Here is a 25,948-nt window from a genome sequence, read left to right as displayed (position 1 = left end):
AGGGAAAGAAGGAAGTGCATGATGCAATTAGCAAGGGGAGGAACATACAGACTTTCCTGGTGGGCACTGCAGGGAGACCCAGAGCAGATAGCAAGACGCTGGCTACCAGCTGAGAACACTTGGGAGGTAGTACGTGTTAACATTTTGTCATTGGAGGAATAGCAATCAGCGTTAAAAGAGGGAGGAAACTGCAGCTGGGGTGATCAGGGAAGCTGAATTTGAGCCAGCCAGTGAAGGATTTAGGATTGTGTTTATGTTTGTTTCGCTTCCTATCCTCTTCCTTGTTCCTGCCCACCTCTTTGTGCCATATTTGTTGATCCTGGATCCCCTGACTCTCAGGTCCTCTCCTTACCTTGCATGGCATGGTGCAGATTTCCACAGGCTGCTTTTTCTAGGACCCGGTCTGCTGGGTTCACCTCCTGCAGTGGTACTCAAACATTAGACTTACTGGGAGAGCTTTTAAAACTCCTAATGCTCGTCCTGCACTTAGACCAATTACATCAGACTCTCTCGGGGTTCCCAGTCATTCCAGCCAAAGCTGCTAACCACCAGACTGGTGAGAGGCACAGGTGGAGGATGAGAGGGAGGGAGGAAGGGAAAAAACCCTAGCTCTCCGTGGGGTTGTTTTTTTTTTACATCTTTATTGGAGTGTAATTGCTTTACAATGGTGTGTTAGTTTCTGCTTTGTAACAAAGTGAATCAGTTATACATATACATATGTTTCCATATCTCTTCCCTCTTGGGTCTCCCTCCCTCCCACCCTCCCTATCCCACCGCTCCAGGCGGTCACAAAGCACAGAGCTTATCTCCCTGTGCTATGCGGCTGCTTCCCACTAGCTAGCTATTTTACATTTGGTAGCGTATATATGTCCGTGCCTCTCTCTCGGTTTGTCACAGCTTCCCCTTTGTGTGAGCTTTGGAGATTGTGCCCTCTAGTCCTTTCATGTGGTTCTTGCCCTGGCCTCGGGTGGTTTCTTCACAGGCAGGCGTTGATCAGTACTCAGCTGGAGACTGCAGGGGAACTGCAGGGAATCAGTACTGCAGGGAACCCTCTGCAGATCTCTGCAGCCCTCTGTAGTTCCCTCCACTATGGTACTCAGCCCCGCACCCAGACTCTCAGCCCTGCCTCCTCAACTCAGGAGTCCTCTGTACCCTGTCAGACGGCATCTCTGATAGCTGCTGCATCTCACCTATGGCTCTGCCCGCTGTGGGGGACCTTGAGCTCTGGTAGCGTGGCCCTCACCCTTCATCCTTCGGACCTGGACCTCGTGGAGGCTGTCTGTGGCTTTCTCACGGTACTCTGGCTTCTTGGCTCTTCCACCACCTATCTAACCAAGCCCCCGAATTAAGATTGGTGCCTGTTTCCCTGATTATATCCTAACTTATACACAATCCTTAACTGCTTAGAACTTCTGATGACAATCGCCGCAGTGAAGGAATAGAATGGAAATAGAATAACTCAATTCTTGATTTAAAAAAAAACAAGATGGTGGACCTTAAACAACTTTTTTCCCTTCTCATGTCCTAATGGAGTGTTACTTCTTATTTAAAAATTGACTTTCACCACAATAGAAAAAAAATGTTAAGGCTTATTTCTCATAGTAAATTTGAACTCATAGTAAATTTGAAATTATAATTTACACATAATCTAAAGGAGTATTACTCTGTGTTGTTTAAAAATCAAAACCCTGAATATTTGTTACGTTTAGTTAAACGAACAGTTTATTCAGGCCTGGGGAGCCCCAGATTAATAGGATGCAAGGATGAGCACTAAAAGGGTGGGAGTTGGAAAAGACAGCGAGATTGAAGGCCAGATGAGTGCTGGGATTAGGAAAAGGAGCTTTATTCTGGAATTATAGCAAGGTTCAGAGCAGAGGAGGGCCACAGATTTTCATTTATTTGCAATGCAGTGGGTAACTTTGAAGCAGGGAGCCCACTGAGAAGGTTCTCAAAATAGTCCAAGTGAGAGGTGTTACAGTCCTCATATGCAGCAGTAGCAACAGAAATTGAGGGAGGTAAAATCAGTGCAATGGTTTGATGTGGGAAGTGATGTAGAGACCCCCATGTTTCAGCTTGGGTACAGTGGTTCCACTAAATCCCGTAGGAAATTCAAGAAGGAGATGCAGAATTGGGGAGAGGGTGGTAAGGCAATTAGAATCTAGTGTTGGGTGTGTTTAGCTTAAAATTGGAACATCTAGACGGGAATGTCTAGATGACAGTTGACTGTTAATAAAACTTGAAGCTCAACAAAGAGGTTAGGATTGGGGATACAGACTTGGGACAGTTAAAACCAGAAATATGGATAAGATCAACAAGGAAATCTTGTGGTGAAAGAAGAGACGTGGGCTAAGGAAAATCAATTTTGATTGTCTCCAAGATTTTATTCTGAGTTTCTGACCTTATTGAAATGTTAGTTTATGTTTTATTGCTTAAAGTAAGTATCCTAATGCTTATGAGGAATTGTGTTGTATGATACTTGCTGTACCTGTTTCCACATCTTGCTTCAGGAGCAAATGACTTTCTGGGCACCCCTCCAATGCCAGGCGCCCTCTAGGAGTGTTTTATAATTGGACCTGAGACATAAGCAAGGGAGAGGGGAAAGTAAAGGGAGAGGAAATATAAGGAACAGAGATCGAAAGTAAGAAAATAGCAAGAGGAATAGCTGCTGTCTCCAGGGGAAGGTTTCTTCCTGTCCTTATTCATGAAAGACAGTGTTACATAGTGGTTACAAGCATGGGCTGGGAGTCACGTTGCCTGATTCAGAGCTTGGCTCTGCCACTTGGAACCATGTGGTTTTGGACAAGTTATGTTACTTTTTGTATCTCTGTTTTGTTACCTGTAAATAGGAGTATCATTAGTACTAACCTCTGATTTTTTTAATGAAGACTAAATGAGATAAAAACACAGCAATTGCTTAGAACAGTGACTTGCATATATTCGGAGTTCAGTTGATTTTTTTATTATTACTTTTATTACTTTTATTATTACTTTGCCAATCTTCTGATACATTATGTTGCTTATAAGTACAAGACCCACTGGATCTGATAAAAATACAGTGACTTGGTATATTATCGGTTAAGGCTGCAAAGTTGTTTGTGGCTTTCAAAATAAGTAATTCCTCCTCAGAAACATTTTGATCAAATTGAGGTCTTCTCCCCCCAATTTATGATGACTGTAGATTGTTTATATTCTCTGTGCTATTTTTTAGGGCTTGGTGACTAACTCTGTAGTAGCTGGCATACAGAATGATTGTAATTGTAGCCATTATTATTTATATGTGGGTAGGTTTCTATTTTTTCTATTCCTTTCCCACTTTACCTTCAAAGATGTTGGTATTCATTTTTATAGGAAAAGTCTTTTAGAGCTATTTCAAGTATAGATTCTCATTATTAATCTGTAAGATGTAGAGTCTCCAAAGTAGAAGAATTTATGATCAAGAGCTGAAAGGGCGTAATTTGATTTTTATAGCCCCCTGAAAAGAACATCTTTGCTAAGAAATATATTACTATATTATATCATAGCTACCGGGCTGACTTGTTAATAACAGCATTACTGATAATTGAGCTATTCCTAGTTCAGAATAAAAGGCCATTGTTGCAAGGTAGTGTAAGTGAATCCAGGGCTTTTAGTTATTGGTGTCATATTTGGTTTGTTTTCTCTTCCACCTTTGGTGGCTGCATTGAATGAGATACTCACTGAGTTAAAGAGAGCAGGACTAACTCCGAATGAGCTGTAGCTTTTGTGGTTGCAGGTGGGCCCCCCTCACCATCTCATGGGGCAAGGTGGGTAGTCCTTGAAGCGTCCCCCAGACAAGAGTAAAGACAGCTCCTACAAATTTTCATGACCTAGATAACCACTGTGGAGACAAATTCAGTAGTCCATGGTAATGTGCAAGTTGGACATTTCCTATGGCTTGAAAATCGCATATTAAGATATATATACCTGCCTAGAGAAACCTTTATACACACACAGAAAGACATGTACAAGGATGCTTGCTTGCTTACTGCAGCTTTCTAACAGAAAGAGAATTAGTCTAAATATCCATCAATTGGGGAGTGGATACATTCAATATGGTATAGTCATAAGATGGAATATTATGGAGAAGTTAAAAGGAATGGACTAGATCAATATGTCAACATGGAAAGCTCTCAAAAATATGTTGAATGGGGAAAAAACAAGTTTCAGAATGATACACAGTTTGGTACACTTATGCAGATTTTAACAATGCATTTCAAAAGTTATACATATTTTTTTTTTTTTTTTTTTTTTTGCGGTATGTGGGCCTCTCACTGTTGTGGCCTCTCCCATTGCGGAGCACAGGCTCCGGACGAGCAGGCTCAGCGGCCATGGCTCACGGGCCCAGCCGCTCCACGGCATGTGGGATCTTCCCAGACCGGGGCACGAACCCGTATCCCCTGCATCGGCAGGCGGACTCTCAACCACTGCGCCACCAGGGAAGCCCAAAAGTTATAGATATTTTTATGGATATACCTAACTGTGTAGAAAAACATTTACATTTATAGAGGGAAAATGCATTCTGAATTCATATTAGCCTTAGCTTTCTGGACAGGACATAAAAAGAAGGGACTGGGATGCGGAACAAAGAGGACAAGGAAAGCCCCCACTTTATCTGTAACATTTTGTTTCTTTAAGGAAATGTAGCAAAATATTCATAATTTCCATTCTTGGTGCTACATAAATGTATTCCCTACCTTTTTTGGTATTTTATATTGGAAAATAGCTTGAAGCTTAGGTCTCCTTACAGTGGATCAATATAATTATCCTCCCATAAAAAGACCTACTCTGTGTGTGTGTGTGTGTGTGTGTGTGTGTGTGTGTGTGTGTGTAGCTGTATATGTTTTAAAGAGACATACTGTATCCACATATATCAGGTAAACATTGAGATTTTGTGCCACTAATATGTATATTGCCCATATATTTTTCCCTAAGTAGCATAAATTTAAGTGATTAAAAGCCTACTTTACATAATTATCATGGCCTCAGGTCTTATTTCTTTCTCTTTAAAATGAAATCAGGTGCAAATTTATACTATCTCATTAGGAATTAGTGTCAGAATGTATCCAACAACCCTGATTTGGGTCATAATCATAATACTGATATTTCTTTATATATGAAAAGAAATCAGGGTACCAAAAAGCCAAGTGATATCCCAAAGATCATGAAGTTTATTGCTGACAGTGAGTCCAGGTATGAGAGTTTGCACCAGCTGTTTAATTATCTCAAGTCATACAGTGTCAACTTACTGCCTTTTTTGTACAAGTCAAAAACCTAAGCAATCTGGCTAACTATATTTCTGCTTATCCTTGGAATATTTGGTAGACTGTAATTATATAATTTCATTAGGATACTTTGAAGAGTAGATAAGAAAAGTATTCTTAGAGCTTACTTCATAGCATACCCCTCCAAAGCCTTTCCAACTGGAAGGAAGAATACCACCCCATTCTTATTTCTCAAGTATTAATCATCTTTTCTCTGCCTTTTCTGTGCTGACAACAACATCTTTGAATAGTAATCTGTAGGCTGACAAACAGTAACTTGTTAACTTTTTCTTTCCTTTAGAAAGATAACATGTAGATGGAAGCTCAGACATTTTTGGAAAGTATCAATGTTAGGTTACCTTTGTCTGGGGACTGTATCTTTGGACCATGCTACTGTGTGTTGTGGACTGCTGAGTGCAGTGAGGACTCCTCAGCGATGGAGGGTTGGCATGGTCCTGGGTTACAACTGTGGATGTTGGCCAAGCATTTCACTCCTTTTAGGAGAATGAGCAAAAGCAGGAAGCAAATTGGTCCAGTTTTGACTCCAGTCATCTTCCCAAGCCCTGGTAGGAGTGTTGAGTAGTCTAGTAGCTATCCTGTTTCCTTATATTCTTCTTTTTGCCAGTTCACCTGTAAAGAGTGCACACGTGTTTGTGTGTGCATGTCTGTGTGTGTATGTGTGCATTTGACCTAGGTTCAAATCCCACACTTAACTGTATGTCTGACCTTGGGTAAGTCAGCAATTTAGCTTTGTTAAGGCTCAGATTCCTCATTTGTAAAGTGGTGGTAATAATTGTATCTAACTTCATAGCATTGTTAAGATGAATGAGGTAATGCATAGCACATAGTAAGTGCTCAACTGTAAACAACAGGTAGTATTATCAATATTATTGTTATTATCAATTCACTCCTTCAACAAGTATTTATTAAGCACACACTAGGCGACAGACGCTTTTCTAGGCCCTGGGGATATATGGAGTGTATAATAAGATAGACAAAGGCTGGTCCTTATGGAACTAACCTATTGGGGTAGACAGTAAACAGTAAACAGATTATTTCATTGCTGATAATGATGAGTGATACATGGCAAAATTAATGCAGGATGAGTGTTCCCAGAGCGACTGAGGAGAGGCAACTGTTTCGGCTTGAGTCAGCCGGGCGGTGGCTTTCTCTGAGGAGGAGACACCTGAGCAGAGAGACATTTGAATAGAAGCCACCCAGTGAAGATGAGGAAGCCACAGGTGTGAGTGGCCTAAGGAGAGAGTGAAGAATAATAGAAGTCAGCGAGGTGGGCAGGGCTTGTGCAAGGCCTCCAGGTCATGCTGAGAGAGAGAATGTTTTTCTAAGAGAAATGGGAAGCCATTGGTGAATGTGAGCAAGAGGTGACATGAACACATTTCTACTTTGGTATTTCTTTAAAACAGTTACATGCATGGAGCATTTATTATTGTTTATCTTGCCCTAGTTTAGAAAAGTCCCATTTTACTTCATCCTCTGAGTTTCAGAGAAATTATGAGTTGTTCTATGAGTCATAAGATGGTGACTCATGCACGACCTTTGTTGATTTAGTGCCTTCAATCCCAGATGAAGGTTTTTTTTTTAGCAACTTCAAAATTTCAGAATAGCCATAGACTCTAGAAGATAAACAAAAAATAAAAATTTTAAATTAAAAAACCTCCAACCTTAACAAAAACTATAATTACAGTATAATATTAATAATATAGGGGCTTCCCTGGTGGCGCAGTGGTGGAGAGTATAGGAAAATTTGGAGTCACACTAGATTGTTTTCACCACAGGGACACTGCTGGGCCTTCTGGGCAGTTGTGACAGGTAGAGGGCAAGATTCCAGACAGGACCTGATAAAGTCACATGGGATAGAAATTACTATTAATGAAGATTTTTTAAAATATACAATCTAAGATGAAAATGCCAGTTTTTCCTTTCCATATATATATATATATATATATATATATATAATTAATAAAAATAATAATAGTTATTACACTGCCGTTTCAGCACTTATACATACAAGTGCTTACCAAGGCACTGTGCTAAACGCTTTACCTTCAAGCCCTCATTTCATCCTTGTAACAGCCTTGTGACATACATAGGCATTGCTATGTCTGTTTTAGAGAGGGGAAGTTCAGAATGGTAAAATAGGTTTCCCACGGTGACACAGCTAGTAAATAGCAGAGGTAGGATTCAAACCAAGCCACTCAGACTCCAAAGCCTATGTTCTCAGCTGCCTTATAGATTCATAGGCACATAGACTTAGATTGGCCAGTATTTTGTCCCTTTATGCAACCCAGTCTCACCTCTTCATCTAACTCTTTTCTGCTCTGGGTGATCAGTGCCTGGTACAACTTTTTCATCTGTCACCAACACCCTCCTGGTAAGATCTCCATTCCTCTAAAATGCCCCATTCTCTCAAATTATCCCCTTTACCCCCAGTGAAACTCTCATTCCTCCAGATTAGCCACCCTCAAGCAGTGTTAGGAAGAGAGTAATGTGATTAAACCAACTCACACCGAATATAAGTGGCAAAAATTTTTTTAATGATGACTAGGTATCACATAGAAAGAGTTAATTCACAATTAAGTATTGTGTTCAATTCAGTATTTCTTTAAAGAAGCCTTTATTAAATGACCAGGTTCTGTTCTAGGGATACAGTGTTGAACAAGACAGACAAGGTCCCTCTTTCATGGAGTTCACTTTCTGGTAGGGGGCGGATGACCATAAAACAAGAAGAAAATGCTGGGTGCTACAGAAGTGTTAACTTAGGCACCTAAGACACTGGGAGCTGGAATAGAATAAAGCAAATAAAATTGAGAGTTCTTTTGGGCAAGGCCTAGTGTAGGTGGAATGAGAAAGAGTTATCTTATGAATTGGATATCAGATGGGTGGTGGTGCCACTCACCAAGCAAGGGAACCCAGGGAAGGGGTATCAGTTCTGGAGTATGGGACTTGTGGAAATCCTATGTGATGATGCCCACTGGGAAGTTGCATTTATAAGTCTAGATCTTGGGAGAGAGGATGAGGCTAGAGACATCTGCGCAAAACATTGGCATGTAGGTAGAACAGCTAGCTCCATCCCAGTGATTTGAGGTTTCTGTAATCATCTTCCTCCTCTGCTCCTCTCCCTTCCCTTCCCTTCAGCTAGTAAATCTACTTTGGGAAATCGTCTACCTCAAACAAGAAACATGTTGCTATCAGTGTTGCTTCTGGAAGCAGTGCCATAGAACAGGACTGTTGGGAAGCGACAAGTTCAGTGCTTCTAAGATAGGGATGAAAATTATATTCCAAAGTCAGAACATGAAGTCTTGATGGCTGTATCTTTTGTTTTGTTTTGTTTTGTTTTTTTTTTGCGGTACGCGGGCCTCTCACTGTTGTGGCCTCTCCCGTTGCGGAGCACAGGCTCCGGACGCGCAGGCTCAGTGGCCATGGCTCACGGGCCCAGCCGCTCTGCAGTATGTGGGATCTTCCCGGACCGGGGCACGAACCCGTGTCCCCTGGATCGGCAGGCGGACTCTCAACCACTGTGCCACAAGGGAAGCCCAATGGCTGTATCTTTAATGTTCTCTTGATGTTATTCACTCATAACTCAAGACCTTTATCCTACAGTGAGCCTCCATTCACCCTCAGAACTGTGGCCCCTGCGTTTCTGTGGGCCTGGTGAACCACCGTACCAGAGGGAATATGATGCCCAAAATAGCCTAATGGCTTAGGTGTGATTTTCTGTGCCTAGTGCTTATCTGTTAAGTACAGTGTAAACTGAGAAAGAAATCAAGCCAAGACTATAACAGCAAAGAAATCATTGTTATTGTATTTAACGCAAATGCCCGAGTGTAGGATTGTTTTTATTGCCTTACCTCAGGAATGCTACTAATAAGTGGACTATACTTTATTCCACAAAGAAGATTCTTGTATCTTTAATAGGGAACAATTTTATGCTCAGTTTCCTAATTAGGCTAAATCAGAAAATCATTGTTTCCATTTCCAATTTCTAGATCACCAATAAAAATAAATGGAAATAATATTATTGTAGGCTTTACAATTTATACAGTTTTCATAAATATTTTTATTGTTACAACCACCTTGCAAAACTGTTAAGTTTTCTTATATTCATTTTACAGTGGTTTGATGAGAGCCTGATATCCTCCATTGGTGGAAAGACCATGTTGACTCCCAGGGGGGCTGGGGTGGAGCCTCTGAGAACCTGCAGTCAGGGTTCATGGAGCCCCAGGATCTGTTCCTAATTGTGTTAGAGACTGTGGGTATTAAGGTAGAGAACTGTGTTGCTATGGACTGAATTGTGTCCCCCAAAATTCATATGTTGAAGCCCCGACCCCCAATGTAGTGGTATTTGGAGTTGGGACCTTTGGGAGATAATTAAGGTTAGATGAGGCCATGAGCATGGGGTCCTCATGGTGGGATTAGTGCCCTTATAAGAAATCACACTGGAGAGCTTGCTGTAGCTCTTTCTTTGAGCCATGTGAGGACAGAGTGAGAAGGTAGCCATCTGCAAGCTAGGAAGAGGGTCCTCACCAGAAACTGACAGTGCTGGCACCCTGGTCTCAGACTTCCAGCCCCCAGAACTGTGAGAAAATAAATTTCTGTTGTTCAAGCCACCCAGAGCAGGCTGTGGCAGCCTGAGCAGACTAAGACATTTGCCTAAACAGATAGAGCAAGGAGAGCCTGAGGAGGGTATAGATGGCTGGGATTCCCAAAGATTCTAAGAGTCAGAGGACACTAGAGCAGGAGGGACCTGTGGCCCAACATGGGGATGACGGTTAGAGTGGGTCTGGCAGTGGCAAACTTATTCTTCTGCTTGTGTACACATTCCTGGTAGCAGGTATACTGGTTGGCTGGTCAGAGCTACCATGAAAGCCTAGGAAGGAACAGATTCGCTATGATTTGCCTAAGGTCCACCCTTCTGAGTGATGGAGTAGGGACTCAGCCCAGGGTCTCTGGCTTATAATTCCCATGCTCTTTTCAGTTTATCAAGAGCAATGTTGGTATTCATCAAAGTAGATGAAGACCAGTATCATTGCTATTTCATTACTCAATCAAGTTACTATTAATTACTCTTACTCTTTCATTACTATTAAGTTATTACTAATAATTGAGTTATTCTTAGTTCTGTTAATGAGATTTTGTTAGAAACCTAACAATTTGTTTCAAGTACAGAGAGAATATTACAGCAAATCTCTGTGAAACAAGATGTTTAAGGTAGGGTGGCCATTAATATTTTTGTGTGTGAAAAAGAGCACCTTTTAAATTTCCCTGAGTTCCCGTCAAAGTCTTAACACTCATGATGGAGGGGCTCTGCTGACCATGGAAAGGGCCTGGGATTTGACAGCAGAAGACCTAGAGTTGAGTCTTGGTTCTGCAATTTATTTAGACCTTGCAACTTGGTTATTAACCTTTCAGGGCCTTGATTTCTTCAGCTGTAAAATAGAATGAACGATAACTCTTGCCTTTCCTATTTCAGAAGATTATTGGCAGGAATAAATGAGATACTAAGTGGGGAAAATGCAAAAGAATTGGAGAATATTACAAAAATGTTCGTATGGGGGGATGGGCTTGGGGAGGGGCCTGCAGCAAACAGAAGCCTCAAGACCACTGATGTTGATGCCCTTTCTTCCCGAATGTCACAAAAAGAGGGGACAGAAGTGGCTTGAACAAAATCTACTATTCAGTTAAGTTCCCTGTTTTAAAAAAGAATAGCACAAAATTCCTAGTCATAAAAATCTGTTAGTTGACAAGTTTGGGGCAGGAGTTTATTGTAATTGTATTTGCATTATTTTTTCCATACTTGAAAGATCCAGGAGTTAATTGTCACTTCAGGGAAGATGTTTAGCATTATGAGTTGGGATCACATTGAATTAAGTCTGGATGTGAAAGTTCAAGAAAGAGAGGGAGGGCTTCCCTGGTGGTGCAGTGGTTGGGAGTCCGCCTGCCGATGCAGGGCACATGGGTTCGTGCCCCTGTCCGGGAAGATCCCACAGGCCGCGGAGCGGCTGGGCCCGTGAGCCATGGCCGCTGAGCCTGCGCGTCCGGAGCCTGTGCTCCGCAGCGGGAGGGGCCACAGCAGTGAGAGGCCCGCGTACCGCAAAAAAAAAAAGTATAAAAAAAAAGAAAGAGAGGGAGATGGCTCCGATCCCAGTGTTGCTGGAGCAGTTGAGAGCCCTCCCAGTGGGTTCTGTGGAGCCACCCCAGGGGTCGAGGAATGGAGAAGATTGGGGTGCCGTTCAGTGCCCCTGGGGGGTGAGCCCATCTCGGAGACTTCCCAGGCTCATCTAGAGACCTGCAGGCGTGGTGAGCAGAGCCTGTGCCTGTGGTCGGATCTACCCAAGATGCAGCCTCCCGAACAGCCCCTGTCTTTGTTCTCCTCTCACAGTCCTGTTCTCTGCGTGGGGTTGGGGGTGAGGAGTGGGGATGTGCCCCTGCATAGTTTCTGCTCCTTACGTAACCCAAACCCTATAGTCAACTTCTGATTATTTGATTTCAAAGTCTGCTTGCTCGAGGCAGCCCTTGTCCAGCCCACAGGTGGAGGCAGAAATCCTGGCTCATCCTGTGTCCTGCCTCTGCATTGATACCTGAGGCCTCTGGGGCTACATCAGTAGAAATGGTCTTTTGGTCCATTTCACCTCAGAACACAAAATTTTGCTGGGTAAAGTTTTCTTTTGTGATCCAGGATATTGGGCAGCTGTTGAGTGGCATTTGTTTTTCTACTTTTCTCTTACCTCATTCCTACTAATCATTCATCAAAGTTTAAAATATTAACCATCTTCTAAAGTCAACTCAAACATACACCCAACTTCCTTAATCCAAGTGCACAGCTGCTACCAGAAGCATAACTAGGCCAACACAACCAGTGCCTGTCTCCACTGGTCCAATCCAGAAGCGTTTCTTCAAGTCCGTGTCTAGGTTTGACTTCCCGAAGGGGCCTTGGTGTAGGAACACAGCACGTTGTTATTACCTGCCGAAAGAGCCCTAGGGCAAGGGGGCAGGGACCTTGACCTTCCACTGGCTCACTAACGGTGGCCCCATTCTACCTCTCTGGACCTCTATTTCCTTGTCTCTCTTAAATAAGAGGATTGGACTTGATGTTGTGTCTTTGTTTAGTTTTACCTCTAATGATCTAACTTTTTACTTTGCTTGGTTTCAGTGTGTGAAAAACCATGCATCAGATCTCACCCCTCCCGGCCCACCCTGCCAAGGACTCAGGCTTTGAATGGTTTTTGCTGATAAGTCAGAAATGTACACACAGACATTCATGCCAGCTCATCCAGGCCATGCCATGACAACAGACTGTCTAGCCAGTGATTGGGGATGTGATTTATGATAGCAGTCGTTGGGATCTGTGTGTAGAGAATTTTGTTTCTCCAACACCAGCTGACTTGAATGGAAGTTAGAATCCTAAACCTTAGACATTTCTCCATGTGCTGGCTCAGACAGAATTTGTGAAAGACTTGGCTGCTCTTGGTGAAATATGTGCATTGTATTTAATGGTAGTTTACACATTTGCAAGATGTCTGCAGTTTTTCTTGACGTGCTTATTTGATCTTTTCAAAACCCCTGTAGTATAGCCCGGGCAGTTAGGACCATTCCTGAGAAAAGTCCACTTCCAGGATGCCTGTGTCCTGGATTCCACCACTTCAGCCCAGGTGCAGCGTACGTCCCACTGTGCTGCCCCTTGTGAAAACACACTTATTAGCACTGTTTGTCAAAGCCTTTCATTTTACACCAACCTCTGGAAGAGTAAATAGCAATCCCCTAGATAACGTAAATGAATAAATATAGTTAGGTTGGGTTGTACAAAATGCTAACAATCCTCTGCTAAGGGTGCAGACTCACTCTCTGACTTTAGAGGCCAGAGAAGCTGCCATTGGTATCACAGGCTCTATTTCTGGTCCACAGAGTTAATGGCTCTTGAGTAAAACAACAACAACAAAAAGAAAAGACTGGCACTCTTTACTAAATTTTGTTTCATGTGGGAGTTGTAAGTAGCCTTGGAGGTCATTTTTGTGAGCTGAATTGTGTTCCCTGAAAATGCGTATATATTAAAGTCCTATTCCCCAGTACCTCAGAATGTGACTGCATTGGAGATAGGGTCTTTAAAGAGATAAATTAAAATGAGGCTGTTAGGGTAGATCCCAATCCAATATGACTGATGTCCTTATGAGAAGAAGAGATTGGGACACAGACACATGCAGAGGGAAGACTATGTGAGGACACAGGGAAAAGTTAGCCATCTACAAGCCAAAGAGAGAGGCCTCAGAAGAAACTAATCCTGCCAACACCTTGATCTCAGACTTAGAGCCTCCAGAATTATAAGAAAAATTCTGTTGTTTAAGCCACGCAGTCTGTGGTATTTGTTACAGTAGCCCTAGCAAAGTAATATAGTCAGGCAGGCCTAGCTTCATCCCAGTTTGGTTCACTTCCCCCTAATCCTTGGCAGATTGTTACTAAGCCTTTGTTTGGCCCCTTCTAGTGATACGGAACTTGCTATCTCACAAGGTAGCTAAGATCTTGTGTCACTTAGGACTCTTTCACTTGAGGTGGCAGAAAACCTTACCCAAAGTGGCTTAAGCAAAACAAGGAGTGTATTGTCTAACTTAGAAGTCTAGCAGATGGCCTTAGGTGTGGCTTTAATCGGGTCTCAAATGATGTGATCAGAGCCTGGTCTCTCCATCTACTAGCTCTGCCTCCTGTTGGGTAGGCTTCATTTCTAGGCTTACACCGGAGGTCCCAGGCAGGTCCACATCTTCCCAGGATCAAGTCCAGTTGAAAAGAGAGAATGCCGCATTCCCTTAGTTTCTGCTTAGCAGCTGAACCAACAATATTGTACTGACTGCTCTCAGGTGTGGGCTAACACAGCCCACACCCTCTTCAGCAGTAAAGCCCTTCACATATTTGAATGTCCCTCCCGCCGCTTTGCTTCTCCAACTCCCTCAGGGATTTTCCCCAGAACATCTTATCCCAGACTCTCCCCTTTTTAATCTTCCCCCTCATTCAGACTCCTTTCTTTTTTTCTTTTTTTTTTTGTCAGCGATCTCCTAATTGTACCCAGTTCCTGCTGTGGTCTGGCCAAAGTCAAGAACAGTAGGATTATTATGTCCTTTTGGTTTGGTCATGATGTTCCTTCAGCCTGAATTTTGATGAACTTGTTTAGTTCCCTCAAATTTAGCTTAGGGTCAGCTAAAACTCTTGAGGCCTTTTTCAAATTAATTGCTATGACAGATGTCAATGATTCTTGTTTGGAAATTATAGAATTTGTATTTTATGTATACCTCAGTTCGTCGCATGGAAAATTTTTAAACAAAATCATGGTGTATGTGGGTGTGTGCTGTATATGTATGTGTGTTTGGTCATTTGACTTTTACCCTAATGGAAGGTATAACAACAAAACAGCATATTGTATCTTTTAAGTGGTTGGGTTCCATTAATCAAGGTTCTATTTTGTTTTAAGCATCCTTATTTTTCTACCTAGAGATATACACAAGCTAAGAAAAAGTAGGCAGATAAACTAAAAGAGCAATGAAAAGATGTAAATATGGCCAGGAACCAGCACCGTGACCCGGCTGACGGTTACTAGTATTGTACTTAGCTTAGCTTATCTGTCATTTGAAGAGGAAAGATTTGAAGGCAGCAAAATAAAGAATGACTTAAGACCAGCAGAGACTGAGACTTCACTTTTATCTTTTCTTTTTCTAGCAGGAAAAGATAGAAGGAAGTATTAGGAGCTGCAGAAAACATACATAGCTAGATGAATATTCTTTTTACCCCGTTTACTCTTCTGATATACAGTGTGGTTCTTATTCTCTGTTCTACAAAGATGGGTCAGTGGCCAGCTACATACACCTGTTTGGTGATAGAAGCTTGGTGGCTTCCAGGGTCTCTATTGGTGATCCCTTTGGCTATGCTGTGGTTGGTATGGCAGTGCCACTGACTCTGAGCTTTGTGGCTTACATGCTCTTATTCTGGTCAGATAGGCTTGTGGGTACCCAAGATCCTTGTTATCTGCTTGTGCACATGTGTTGAGGATCCATTGCATGGTGCTTCAGGATGCCCCGCAAAAGCAGACTATAGTCTGCTATTCGTTGAACTATTCCTTGTCCACATAAATGACTGAATATTTATCTTCGAGCATAGCCTGTTAACATTAATCAAAAATATTGCCAAATGTGGACATCCATTTTTTTAATCATTCTATTTCTAGGCCTCTTTTATAAGTCGATTCATTCTTTCACATACCCATCACTTATTCCTATACCATGATCAAGTATCTTATACATATATATATAATTACAAGTATGCATATATAATTACCAATATAATAGGTGCCTACATACACATATAATTACAAGTATAGTATATGCATAGTTTACATTTATATCGTGTTCACTACCATATGCCTGGCACTTAACACAGAGTATGTTCATTCAATAAATATTTGTTGTGTGATGTTCTGTTTAAAGTATTTATATTTTCCCTCTAGTCCATGAGTATTTATTGAGTGCCTGCTATGTGTCAAGCACACGAGATAAATCTGAGCCAACATAATATGAAATAGACATCACTCTGCATGGAGCATACAGTCAAGTTGTCAATGTACAGTTACAACTGAGATAAGGGTTATGAGGAGAGGCACATGATGCTGTGATCATGTATAAGGAGCTGAGTGAGATCTGAAGGAGGAGTAGGAATCAGGTCACAGGTAGGGATGGGTGGGGACAGTGGCCCAGTGGGTCCACTGGGAATTCATGTGGCTAGAGGACAGAAGCTAGGCAGCACACTGTGCCAGATAGTCTACCAAAAAAGATGTTTTATAATAGAATCTTTTTTTTGGTTGTTCTTAGCGGTTTTGATTCAAAGGTTCCCGTCGTATTACATATAATACTTTCTGATGATCCAAGTGGCTCTTGAACCAAATGAATACTTTTCTTAAGTTTATCTCTATAGACTGCCTATTTTCTTTGTCCAGAAAGAACACAGTCATGGCAATGCTGAATATTCCATGTGCCTTTCTTAACTAATTTGTGTGAATCTTTGACTTACACCCAATCTCATAACAGATTCAAAAGATAGAAATAATATTGAATATTAATTAAGCTAGAATGTTGTATTATTTTTAAACCAAAATAGAAACCCAGATAATGATCCCTTCATTGGAAAACCATGGGTCAAGCATCATACATCATTTACTGTGCCTATTTATAGCTCCATGAAGCACAGTGACTAATCTCTGTTCTTTGAGAAAGTAGATACACACATGGGAAGAAATTCAAGAGTTCTAAAAGATATTCAGTAAAGTCTCTCTCCCACCTTTGGGGCAGTCCCCCAGCTCCACCCCCCACCCAGAGCCCATCAGTGATATGAGGTTCTAGTGTCTTCTTCCAGAGATAGTCTCTTCACATTAAGTGCATAATACGTGTGTATGTAACTTTCCTTCCCTGATGTGAGGATTGCAATGCTGTATTTACCGTTCTGCAGTGACTTTTAGCTCGCTTTAGGTGACAGTATCAAATAGTTAGTGGTTGGTGGATTAATGATAAGATGTAACATATTCACAACTTAAACATTTTGAAACACAAAAATATAAAAACATTTGCTAATCTTTGGTTTAGGGCCAGACCTTTTCTTCGAAAATGATTCTGTTATTGGGGTTATGATTTCCATCAGTTTTGGTTTCTTTTGTGTGGAACACAGACAAAGATACTTTAAAAACAATTTGGGTACAGAATTCTATTCGTTTTTTTATTATTATTATTATTATTATTATTATTATTATTTGCGGTATGTGGGCCTCTCACTGTTGTGGCCTCTCCCGCTGCGGAGCGCAGGCTCCGGACGCACAGGCTCAGCGGCCATGGCTCACGGGCCCAGCCGCTCCGTGGCATGTGGGATCTTCCCGGATCGGGGCACGAACTCGTGGCCCCTGCATCGGCAGGCGGACTCTCAACCACCCCGCCACCAGGGAAGCCCAAGTTTTTTTTATTATTTTAACCTAAGTTTTTAATGGCTGCCTTCCCATGCCTAATTTGATAGTTTTTTTCCCCATCTTTTAAATGTTAATTTTACATGATTTTCAAAAAGTACATAACTCACTATGCAAACTCAAAATCTACAGAAATACACTCCTTAGACAATGAATTGTCTGTAATCACAAATCTCCAAGGTAACCATTGATCATGGTTTGGTGTCTGTCTCCTTCTAGATTTGTTTAGGTACTAATATAACTTGAATATGGAGACACACACACACACACACACACACACACACACAGGACATTTTATGATACAGTGACCAGGAAGCCTTTGTTTAAAGGGACTTATCTAGTGCTTCCCAATAGGAGGTGTTTAGAAATGTGTGAGGGGGCATTTTAGTTTTTTCAGAGACTGTCACTTAGCGCCCAAGGGCCAGGATCCTAAACATCCCCCGGTGAATGGGTGGGTCCCATATGATAAAGAATTATAGCATCCAAAATGATGGTGGCCCATCGAGAAACGCTGTTTTCATGAGAATAGTGCTTCTTTTTGTCCTCATGTTTTATCCATTTACAAACGATTATATTAAATTACTTTACTATAATTCACTGAGCACTTGAGTAAGGCAGGCTCCTTTTGAGTACAAGATGAAAAAGACACAGTCCTTGCCTCCCAGGAACTCACGGTCTTCTGTGTATAGCACTTGTAGATTGTGACAAGTACTCTAATGGAAACAAAGAGTATAACAGAGGAAGAGTTATACCTGGGGACATTTGAGATGGTGAGATAGGATCAGTTATACCTGGGGACATTTGAGATGGTTTCTTAGAAGAGATGAGCACTTTCAAGGGTAGGACTCTCACAATCAGAGATACTAGTGCCCAGAGTCGTGTCTTGGAAGAAGTAACAGGTGTGTCATCAGCTCTGCCACTTCTAGGTAAGCACTGGGCATGAGGTGTGACAGCTTCTGCCACATGTTGCTCAGGTCATTGACTCTTGGCCACGTCTTCACTCTGTCTGGTTGCTTTTGCTACCACTGTGGCATGAGAAGTGTCCTGTGATGGTAGCTCAGGCCCTCTGCTTAGGGTGGGAATTCCAAGGAGTGCCAGTTAGGATCCGTTCAAGCCAGCCAGCCCTGGGTATGGGACACAGGGTAGAGAGGACAAGAAAGGGGAGGCAGGACAAGAGATTCCAAACAGTGACAGTAAAACCCTATTCTGCTACATAGAGGCAGAGAAATCCTGGGAGGACACCCACAGTGACATTACATCATGCAGGTTGGTTGGGAGGAGGAGGATGAATATGAAAAAACTAATTTTCGAGACTAAAATTTAACTCTTCAAGGCTTAAACCTTCTAGTTTAGTTATCTTTGAAAGAGTTTGGATTTATATTTTCCTACTGTTAAAGCTGACAATCAGGAACATCATCTTACTATATGGTTGTCAGTATTAGGTGATTATGCTGGAAATAAGCTTCATTCTTGGGGGGGAGGGCACTGCTTACACTGAATGCTTGCATTAAGCACCAGAATCCTGACCTTAATTAGCAGCTGATGTCTGTCTGCTCTAAAAAGACATCTGTAGCAATATCTGAAAGAACTTTTTTTACTGACAAGTTCATATAGACCATAAAAGGATGATCTGGGAATGATGGAACTCAGCCTAAGGGTGAGTCCATATACTGTTTACCATACAGAAGACCTAAGCTGATTCATACATGAGGCAAAGAGTAGACTGTGCTTCAAGTATCTAGTACTAATGACCACTTCTTTCCCATTAGGAACTGGTGTTCCTAATGAAACTCTAGCTAGGTGACATTGTCCTCTAGCTGAGGACATTGTCCCAATGGCCTGTAACCTGTCAAAATATTACTTTCTGAATCATGGTTCGTTGCTAGTCTGTCTTTTTTTTTTTTTTTTTTATAAATTTATTTATTTATTTATTGGCTGCATTGGGTCTTCGTTGCTGCAGGTGGGCTTTCTCTAGTTGAGGCGAGCGGGGGCTACTCTTTGTTGTGGTGCGCGGGCTTCTTGTTGCGGTGGCTTCCCTTGTTGCAGAGCACAGGCTCTAGGCACGCGGACTTCAGTAGTTGTGGCTCGTGGGCTCTAGAGCGCAGGCTCAGTAGTTGTGGCGCACGGGCTTAGTTGCTCCACGGCATGTGGGATCTTCCCAGGCCAGGGCTTGAACCCGTGTCCCCTGCACTGGCAGGCAGATTCTTAATCACTGCGCCACCAGGGAAGTCCCGCTAGTCTGTCTTCATCTCCACCCAGCCCTGGAGCAACACTTCTGTGCTTTGGAACACTGTGTCTTTGTGCGAGGGCTTGTACCACAGGTTCAGACTCCATCTGCAAATGCTCCATGTCTGGTTGATAAGAGCCATCCTTATCCAGGGCATTTTGTTTTCATCCAGTGTTTTTTCTTTTTTGAGGAACTTTTCTGTTTCTCCATTAGAGGCTTTGCAACATGCTTGCTGCCAATTACTCATTCGGCTGAGAATGGGTTCTCTTTGCGTGGTTGTTGCCCTTTCATCTCATACATCTGAGAGCATTGTAGGATAATCCTACTTAAATCTTTCTCTGCTGCTCATAACCTGTATTGTCTCTGGAATAGAGAATAATTTCCAGATTGGATCTGGGCTGGAAAAGTTCACTTATCTCTTCATAAATCCTTAGACTTTGATCCTTCTTACATCTTCAAATACCCTCTCTGCCTGCAAATGCTTGAGGTTTTATGGTTAACCTTTCTATTGTTCCCTCTGCCTGTGATGCTCGTCCCTCCTCCTTTGTCCGTTTGCTTCTAACCCAAGTGTCCTGGGACCCCCAGGGGTAGCTAAGAACCTCTCCTTTGTGTAGCCATAGCACTTTGTGCAGACCTCTTAGGGTATTGTATTTAACTTATTTGCTTCTGTGCCTGTCTCCCCACTAGACTAAGTTCCTTGCAGGCAAGGAGGATTTCTCTTCATTTTCATTCCCTTTCATCCAGCACAGTGTATGTTACATAGCGGTATCTCAGTTAATGTTTATTGAGCAAAATTCATGTTCTTTGTAATTTAGAAATGTTCTCAGGGGTTATTCAGTCATGTTATATTATAGATGGTTTAAATTAGAAAAGTAGGGCATCATAATTAACCCATACTCTGTTAGGAATTGCAGGATGACTCACAATTAATTGCTTCTGTATCTTGAATACTGTCTTTCTGAAAAACAAAACAAAACAAAAAAACAAGTACCAGTTTCATTATAAGATAATCACCAATCAACTTATCCTGTCAACACTGTGGGTTGTGGTTTTGTAAGAAATTAGAAACTGATAAGTACTTTTCTCCTACCATTATATTTTGCTCAAATAAAGAATCAAGGAGTTTGACCAGTGATTTGGGTTTTCCATGGTGTAGTATTTTCTGCTGAATCATCTGCTCCTTACCAATTGTGTTCTTTATAGATCAGTTATCTATAACACCTGTTCTAAAATTGTCTTTATTTCTTGTCTACTTTTATACTTACTGACTTCTTGTGAAATAGGAAAGCAATGATGTTGTTTCTGAGCTATTTCACTGTAGGTGTTCAATGGGTCTCTGTATGTAACTGAGAGGCATTTTTCAGACTATTTTTCTGTATTTCCAGACCTCTTAATGCTCGGGCAAATTCTAGGACTCCAAACATTCTTTATTCAGCATAAAGAATTTGTCCAGAAGATGATCTAGTAAAACATAAATTCCTTTTTATTAGCAAATCCTTAATTTCATGAGTGTGCATGTATTCATTTCCTAGGGCTGCCATAACAAAGCACCACAGACTGGCTTTAAAGAACAGAAATTTTGGGCTTCCCTGGTGGCGCAGTGGTTGCGAGTCCGCCTGCCAATGCAGGGGACACGGGTTCGCACCCCGGTCCGGGAAGATCCCACATGCTGTGGAGCGGCTGGGCCTGTGAGCCATGGCCGCTGAGCCTGTGCGTCCGGAGCCTGTGCTCCGCAACGGGAGAGGCCACAACAGTGAGAGGCCCGCGTACAGCAAAAACAAAAAACAAAAAACAAAAACAAACAAACAAAAAACAGAAATTTTATTTCCTTACAGTTCTGGAAGCTAAAAGTCCAAGATCAAGGTGTTGGCAGGATGTATGTCTTCTGAGGACTTCTCTCCTTGGCTTGTCTTCCAGTGTCTTCACCTGGTCTTCCCTCTGTGTCTGTCTCTGTCCTAATCTCTACTTATCAGGACACTAGTCATGTTGGATTAGGGCCTACCCATATTACATCATTTCACCTTAATCACCTCTTTAAAGGCCCTATCGCCATATCTAGCCACATGCTGAGATACTGGGGGTTAGGACTTAGACCTTCAACATGAATTTTGGAGGGGTCACAGTTCAGCCCATAACAGTGAATACTACAGCAGTTTAAATATCCCATTCAGATATTAATGAGATTCTTAGGTTGCTGCAGTACTTTTCAGTGATTATTCAATAAATATGTTGTCTACTTCTTTCCCTTTTCATAGATCAAAATGCTGCCTTCCTTTCTGCTCATCATTTTACACTTGCCGATTCTTTTTAAGCCACCGGCTTCACCAGAATGGTTGGTGAGGGAGGAATGCTAGTGTCCTCTCTTTTGGAATTCTGGGATAAAAGTTTTATCAGAAAAAAGAAGGATACTTGGACACTTTTCTTTAAAATAATCATAAGAATAGTAATAATAATACCTTTTATTGAGTGCTTATTACGGGCAACTCACTGTGTTGTAATTATCACAAGCCTGCAGAGTTGATGTTGTTGTCTACTTGATATATGAGGAAACTGAGGCTCTAAGAGATGAAGTAATTTGCGCTGGATACTTCTGATTTTGTGTTTTCACCTTTACAAAGAACTATCAGTTGTGAGATTAGAAACATGGAAAAGAATTGAAAGGTATATCAAGCTCGTAGTCACTGGGCTGGTTCGGTGGCAATCCGAGACCTAAGGGTCTGAGAGATTACAGACTCCAGTGGCTGAATTCCACGTGGGTAGAGAGAGGTTTGAAGGCATAGCGCCGCCTACCTCTTATGTGTTACTTAGGGCCAGGCCCTGTGGACTGTGGCCTGGATTGAATAGCGGTTGTCATGGTAACCCTGATTCAGAAGTGGGCTCAAAAGAAGGGTATAGGATAGGCAGTATGAACACAAGGAAGATGTAGTACCAAATCTTTTTATGATGGGATTATGGGCAAGAATTACTTGGAGCTGCTTAGAATGAGCTAGATCAGTGGTTCTCCACCTTTGGCTCAGTATCTGAATAACCTGGGGAGCTTTCAAAAGCACAGAGCCTGAGTTCCAATCCTAAAGAGCCTTAACTGAGGGTGGCATGGGCCTCAACACTGTAGTTTTTAACAGTTGCCCGAGTAAATCTGATGCACAGGCAGAGTTAATAAGAACTAATGAGCTAGGTCAGAGGTTGGCAAGCTATGGCCAGGGGCCAAATCTGGCCTGCTGCCTGTTTTGTAGGACCCAGGAACTAAGAAAGGTTTCTATACTTTCAAGTGGTTGAAAAAAAAAATCACAAGAAGAATACTATTTTGTGATACATTAAAATTACATGAAATTTAAATTTCAGTGTTCATAATTCGAATTTTATTGGAACACAGCCATCCATGCTTATTCATTTACATACTGTCTATGGTTGCCTTCATGCTACAGCAACAGAGTTGAGAATTTGCAAAAGACCTACAAGACCTAGTTACTATATGGCCCTTTATAGAAAATGTTTGCTGACCATGAGTTAGACTAAGTTGATGTCATCAGCAGGGCTGCTTTAGAACCTGGAAGGAAACATATTTGTGTAACTTGTGTGTTTGTATAGTGTATTTTGCATTTTAATCTCCTGTGGGCTTTTCGTTGCTGTTTCCTAGCATTGGGACCCTGGCTGACGGATTTATAGCAAGTTTGTTCAGCAAACTTTTTATCAAACAGGTTTGAAACATACTTTTTTTCTTCAAAACGTACAAGTAAAAAGAGCATAAAGTCCAAAGAATATGACAGACAACCCAGACCTTTTCGTTATTGAAGAGCTCCTAAATCAATTCTAATATCCATTTCCTATCCCATCCCCACCCCCTCAACCCTGTTGTTGTCTTTCCCCATATTTCTTTCTGCTCCATATTTGCAGTTAATACCAGCTGGATGCCTCAGAGCATTTCGTTTCCTTGATCCAGTGTTGGAAAAAGAGGACACTGTTTATAAGAATGATTTTAATATAAAAATACAGTTGAGTAAGATTAGGAAAATACCACTGATTGTCAAATTGGTTTATTTCTTTTACCTTCTAGTTTTCATCCACTTGGATTTAGAACACAAGAAAAGCGTTAAGGTTGGGAAAATTAACAGAAAATGGAAAACAACCAAGAAAAAGAAATCCCCTGGGTTGTGTTTTTGTAAAGAGAAGTAGCCACCTTTTGCTTCCGAACCAGCCTGTCTAGTTCAGAATGAGAGAGATGGTAACCTTATGCTTGGATTCACCATTTTAGGCCTTTGTTTATTTTGTTTTTACTCATAATTTTGGTGGTGGTGATTGTGAGAGTGAAAGCTAGAGGCTGATATATATTTATCAATTTTGTAAGCATGTGATATCATGGATTTTTTTAAAAAAATAATGAACTTGTATCAGTTGAACTGTTAGGAAAAAGTGTTTGATTTCCAAATAGTTATTATTCATCATTGGATGACAGTTTTCAATGACCTTGAGAGTCTCTTTGTGAAACTGCTTGGTGTCTTGGGTATTGCAAGCGGGGGGGGGGGGGGGGGGGGAATGTGAGTAGAATACTAGTAGGAGCAGAACTGAGGAAACCTGTCAAATCAGGGGGGGGCACATATTCACATGTTCTCATTTTTAGCCTGTCCTTCCCCCATCATAGTGAAGTGGCTACAATCCCAGGCATATTTACCCTACAGCCACGTGGAAGAAAGCCAGCAATGTCATTACAGATGGCAGAATGCCCAGACTATCTTAAAAAAGCATCATCTCAGCTACTAATTAAGTTTCAGGAAGGGTGATGTTTGCTTTTATATTAACAAGCATTTTGCAAAGGCTGAGAGCAGATAAGTTAGAAGCAGTTTTCTTATTCCTAAGAGTTTATGGTTAAATTTAATTGTCCTTTAGCTTCCCCACTTCTGAGTTTGGAACACTGCCTGCTGGATGATGGATGTTTTGGGCAGGGGAGAATCTAGGTGATATTCGCATGTTTTGTATCTCTACCAGAGCCTCAACTTATTTTCCTTTGCTTTTTTTAGGGTTCTGTACATTGGCCTGGCCTGCAATACGGCTCGCTATATTTATATTTCCTACCTGGAAAATGCCTGGACTGTTCTCCCCATGGAAGTTCTTCAAGGCAAGTTAACAGTTGGAATTAGAATTATTTTTCTACCTGAGTTATGACTACATGAAAGTTCAGTGGCCCTCAGCATCTGACTCTACAGAGGAAGGGCAGAGGCACTGTTTGATATGAGTTTGAAGTGGTTGTGAAGGAACAGGTTACGTCAGGGGGCTGGTTCTTCAGTTCCTCTGAGTGTTCTGTGTTTGTTGAGCCAAACAAAGCTGGATTATTTCCCACACCCTTGTGTTTAAACAAAGAAAGAGGAACTCTGCAATAAACTCTCATGTACAGTTGTTAGGTGTACACATCCAAAGGTGGTTTTCAATATAAAAGGATTTATATTTTAAAGATTTTGGTATTTTTGTAGGTTAACTATACTTACTGCAAAAAAAAATAAAAAGGTTGTCATAATTATTATATTTCTTCAGTTACTTTGATCACACCTAGTGATTTGTAATGCAAGCTTTATAGTCAGGCTGTTGATTTCCATGCACCTTTAACGTCTTTGCTCAAATATCCTGACCTGAGTTCTTCTCTTTGCTTCACTGGACCCTTCAACATGTAACTTTGAAGAAAATTTCTTGCCATGTGGCTTAAGAGCAGTGAAAACATTGATTTCTATTCATTAGCTCATATAATCCAGACTGTATCCTGAGAAGTTCTATTAGCAGCTTGGCTAAACCATTTGGTGATTGGCATTATGATTAAAATAAAGGTTCAGGATAACGTCACTGGAGTTGAGGTCTTCTGGGGCTGTCCAGGCTCCTAAATCATTAATTGTACCAAACAGTCTATGACTATATACAATTTTATTAGCTTTATAGATTGCCATTATCATTTTCCCTAACCCTGAGGATGCAAATGCCATACAGTCAACATAATTCTTTATCATAATATCTAAGATGAAAGACTCACAATTATATATCTAAACAAAATGTATAAAATGCAAAAGCTCATTCACCAAATCCCATTGTGGCAATGAAAAAAAAAAACCTATCCTAATTGAAAGGAGACATAATTTATAGTCACATTAAAGTTATAAAATTCAAATATGTACACACTTTAAAGGTGCTTTTCTCAGGTCTGATGCAGTGGTATAAATGATGAAAAGAGATTTTGTTTATAAATATATAGAAAATGGAAATTTGGTCTTATAATAAGAAATTATTGTTTGTAATAATTAGAACTCTTGAATAGTCTTGAGGTGGGGCATACCTCAGTATTGTGTCATGTAAGAAAAACAAAGCACAAAATATGAACTGCAGGAAAGAAATGTGCAACAACAAGGTATAAGCAACAGCCTTAGGGGTTCCCACCTCTAATTCTGACTCTATTCTATG

The 25,948-nt window shown here is 41.3% G+C and overlaps 1 protein-coding gene across 1 annotated transcript in view; it reads left to right on the top strand.

The window, feature by feature from the left end:
- MFSD6 (major facilitator superfamily domain containing 6) overlaps positions 1-25,948 on the top strand; it is a 52,106-nt gene that overhangs the window by 5,692 nt on the left and 20,466 nt on the right. Inside the window, exon 2 of the mRNA XM_007464967.1 lies at positions 24,526-24,623. Within this exon, the coding sequence (XP_007465029.1) occupies positions 24,526-24,623 (98 nt within the window). The remainder of the gene's footprint in view (positions 1-24,525; positions 24,624-25,948) is intronic.

This window comes from Lipotes vexillifer, unplaced genomic scaffold, assembly GCF_000442215.2.
Source record: "Lipotes vexillifer unplaced genomic scaffold, Lipotes_vexillifer_v1.1 scaffold903, whole genome shotgun sequence".
Taxonomy (NCBI): domain Eukaryota; kingdom Metazoa; phylum Chordata; class Mammalia; order Artiodactyla; family Lipotidae; genus Lipotes; species Lipotes vexillifer.
The sequence above is the reverse complement of the archived record's forward strand: the minus strand, read 5'-3'. Positions and strand labels throughout refer to the sequence as shown.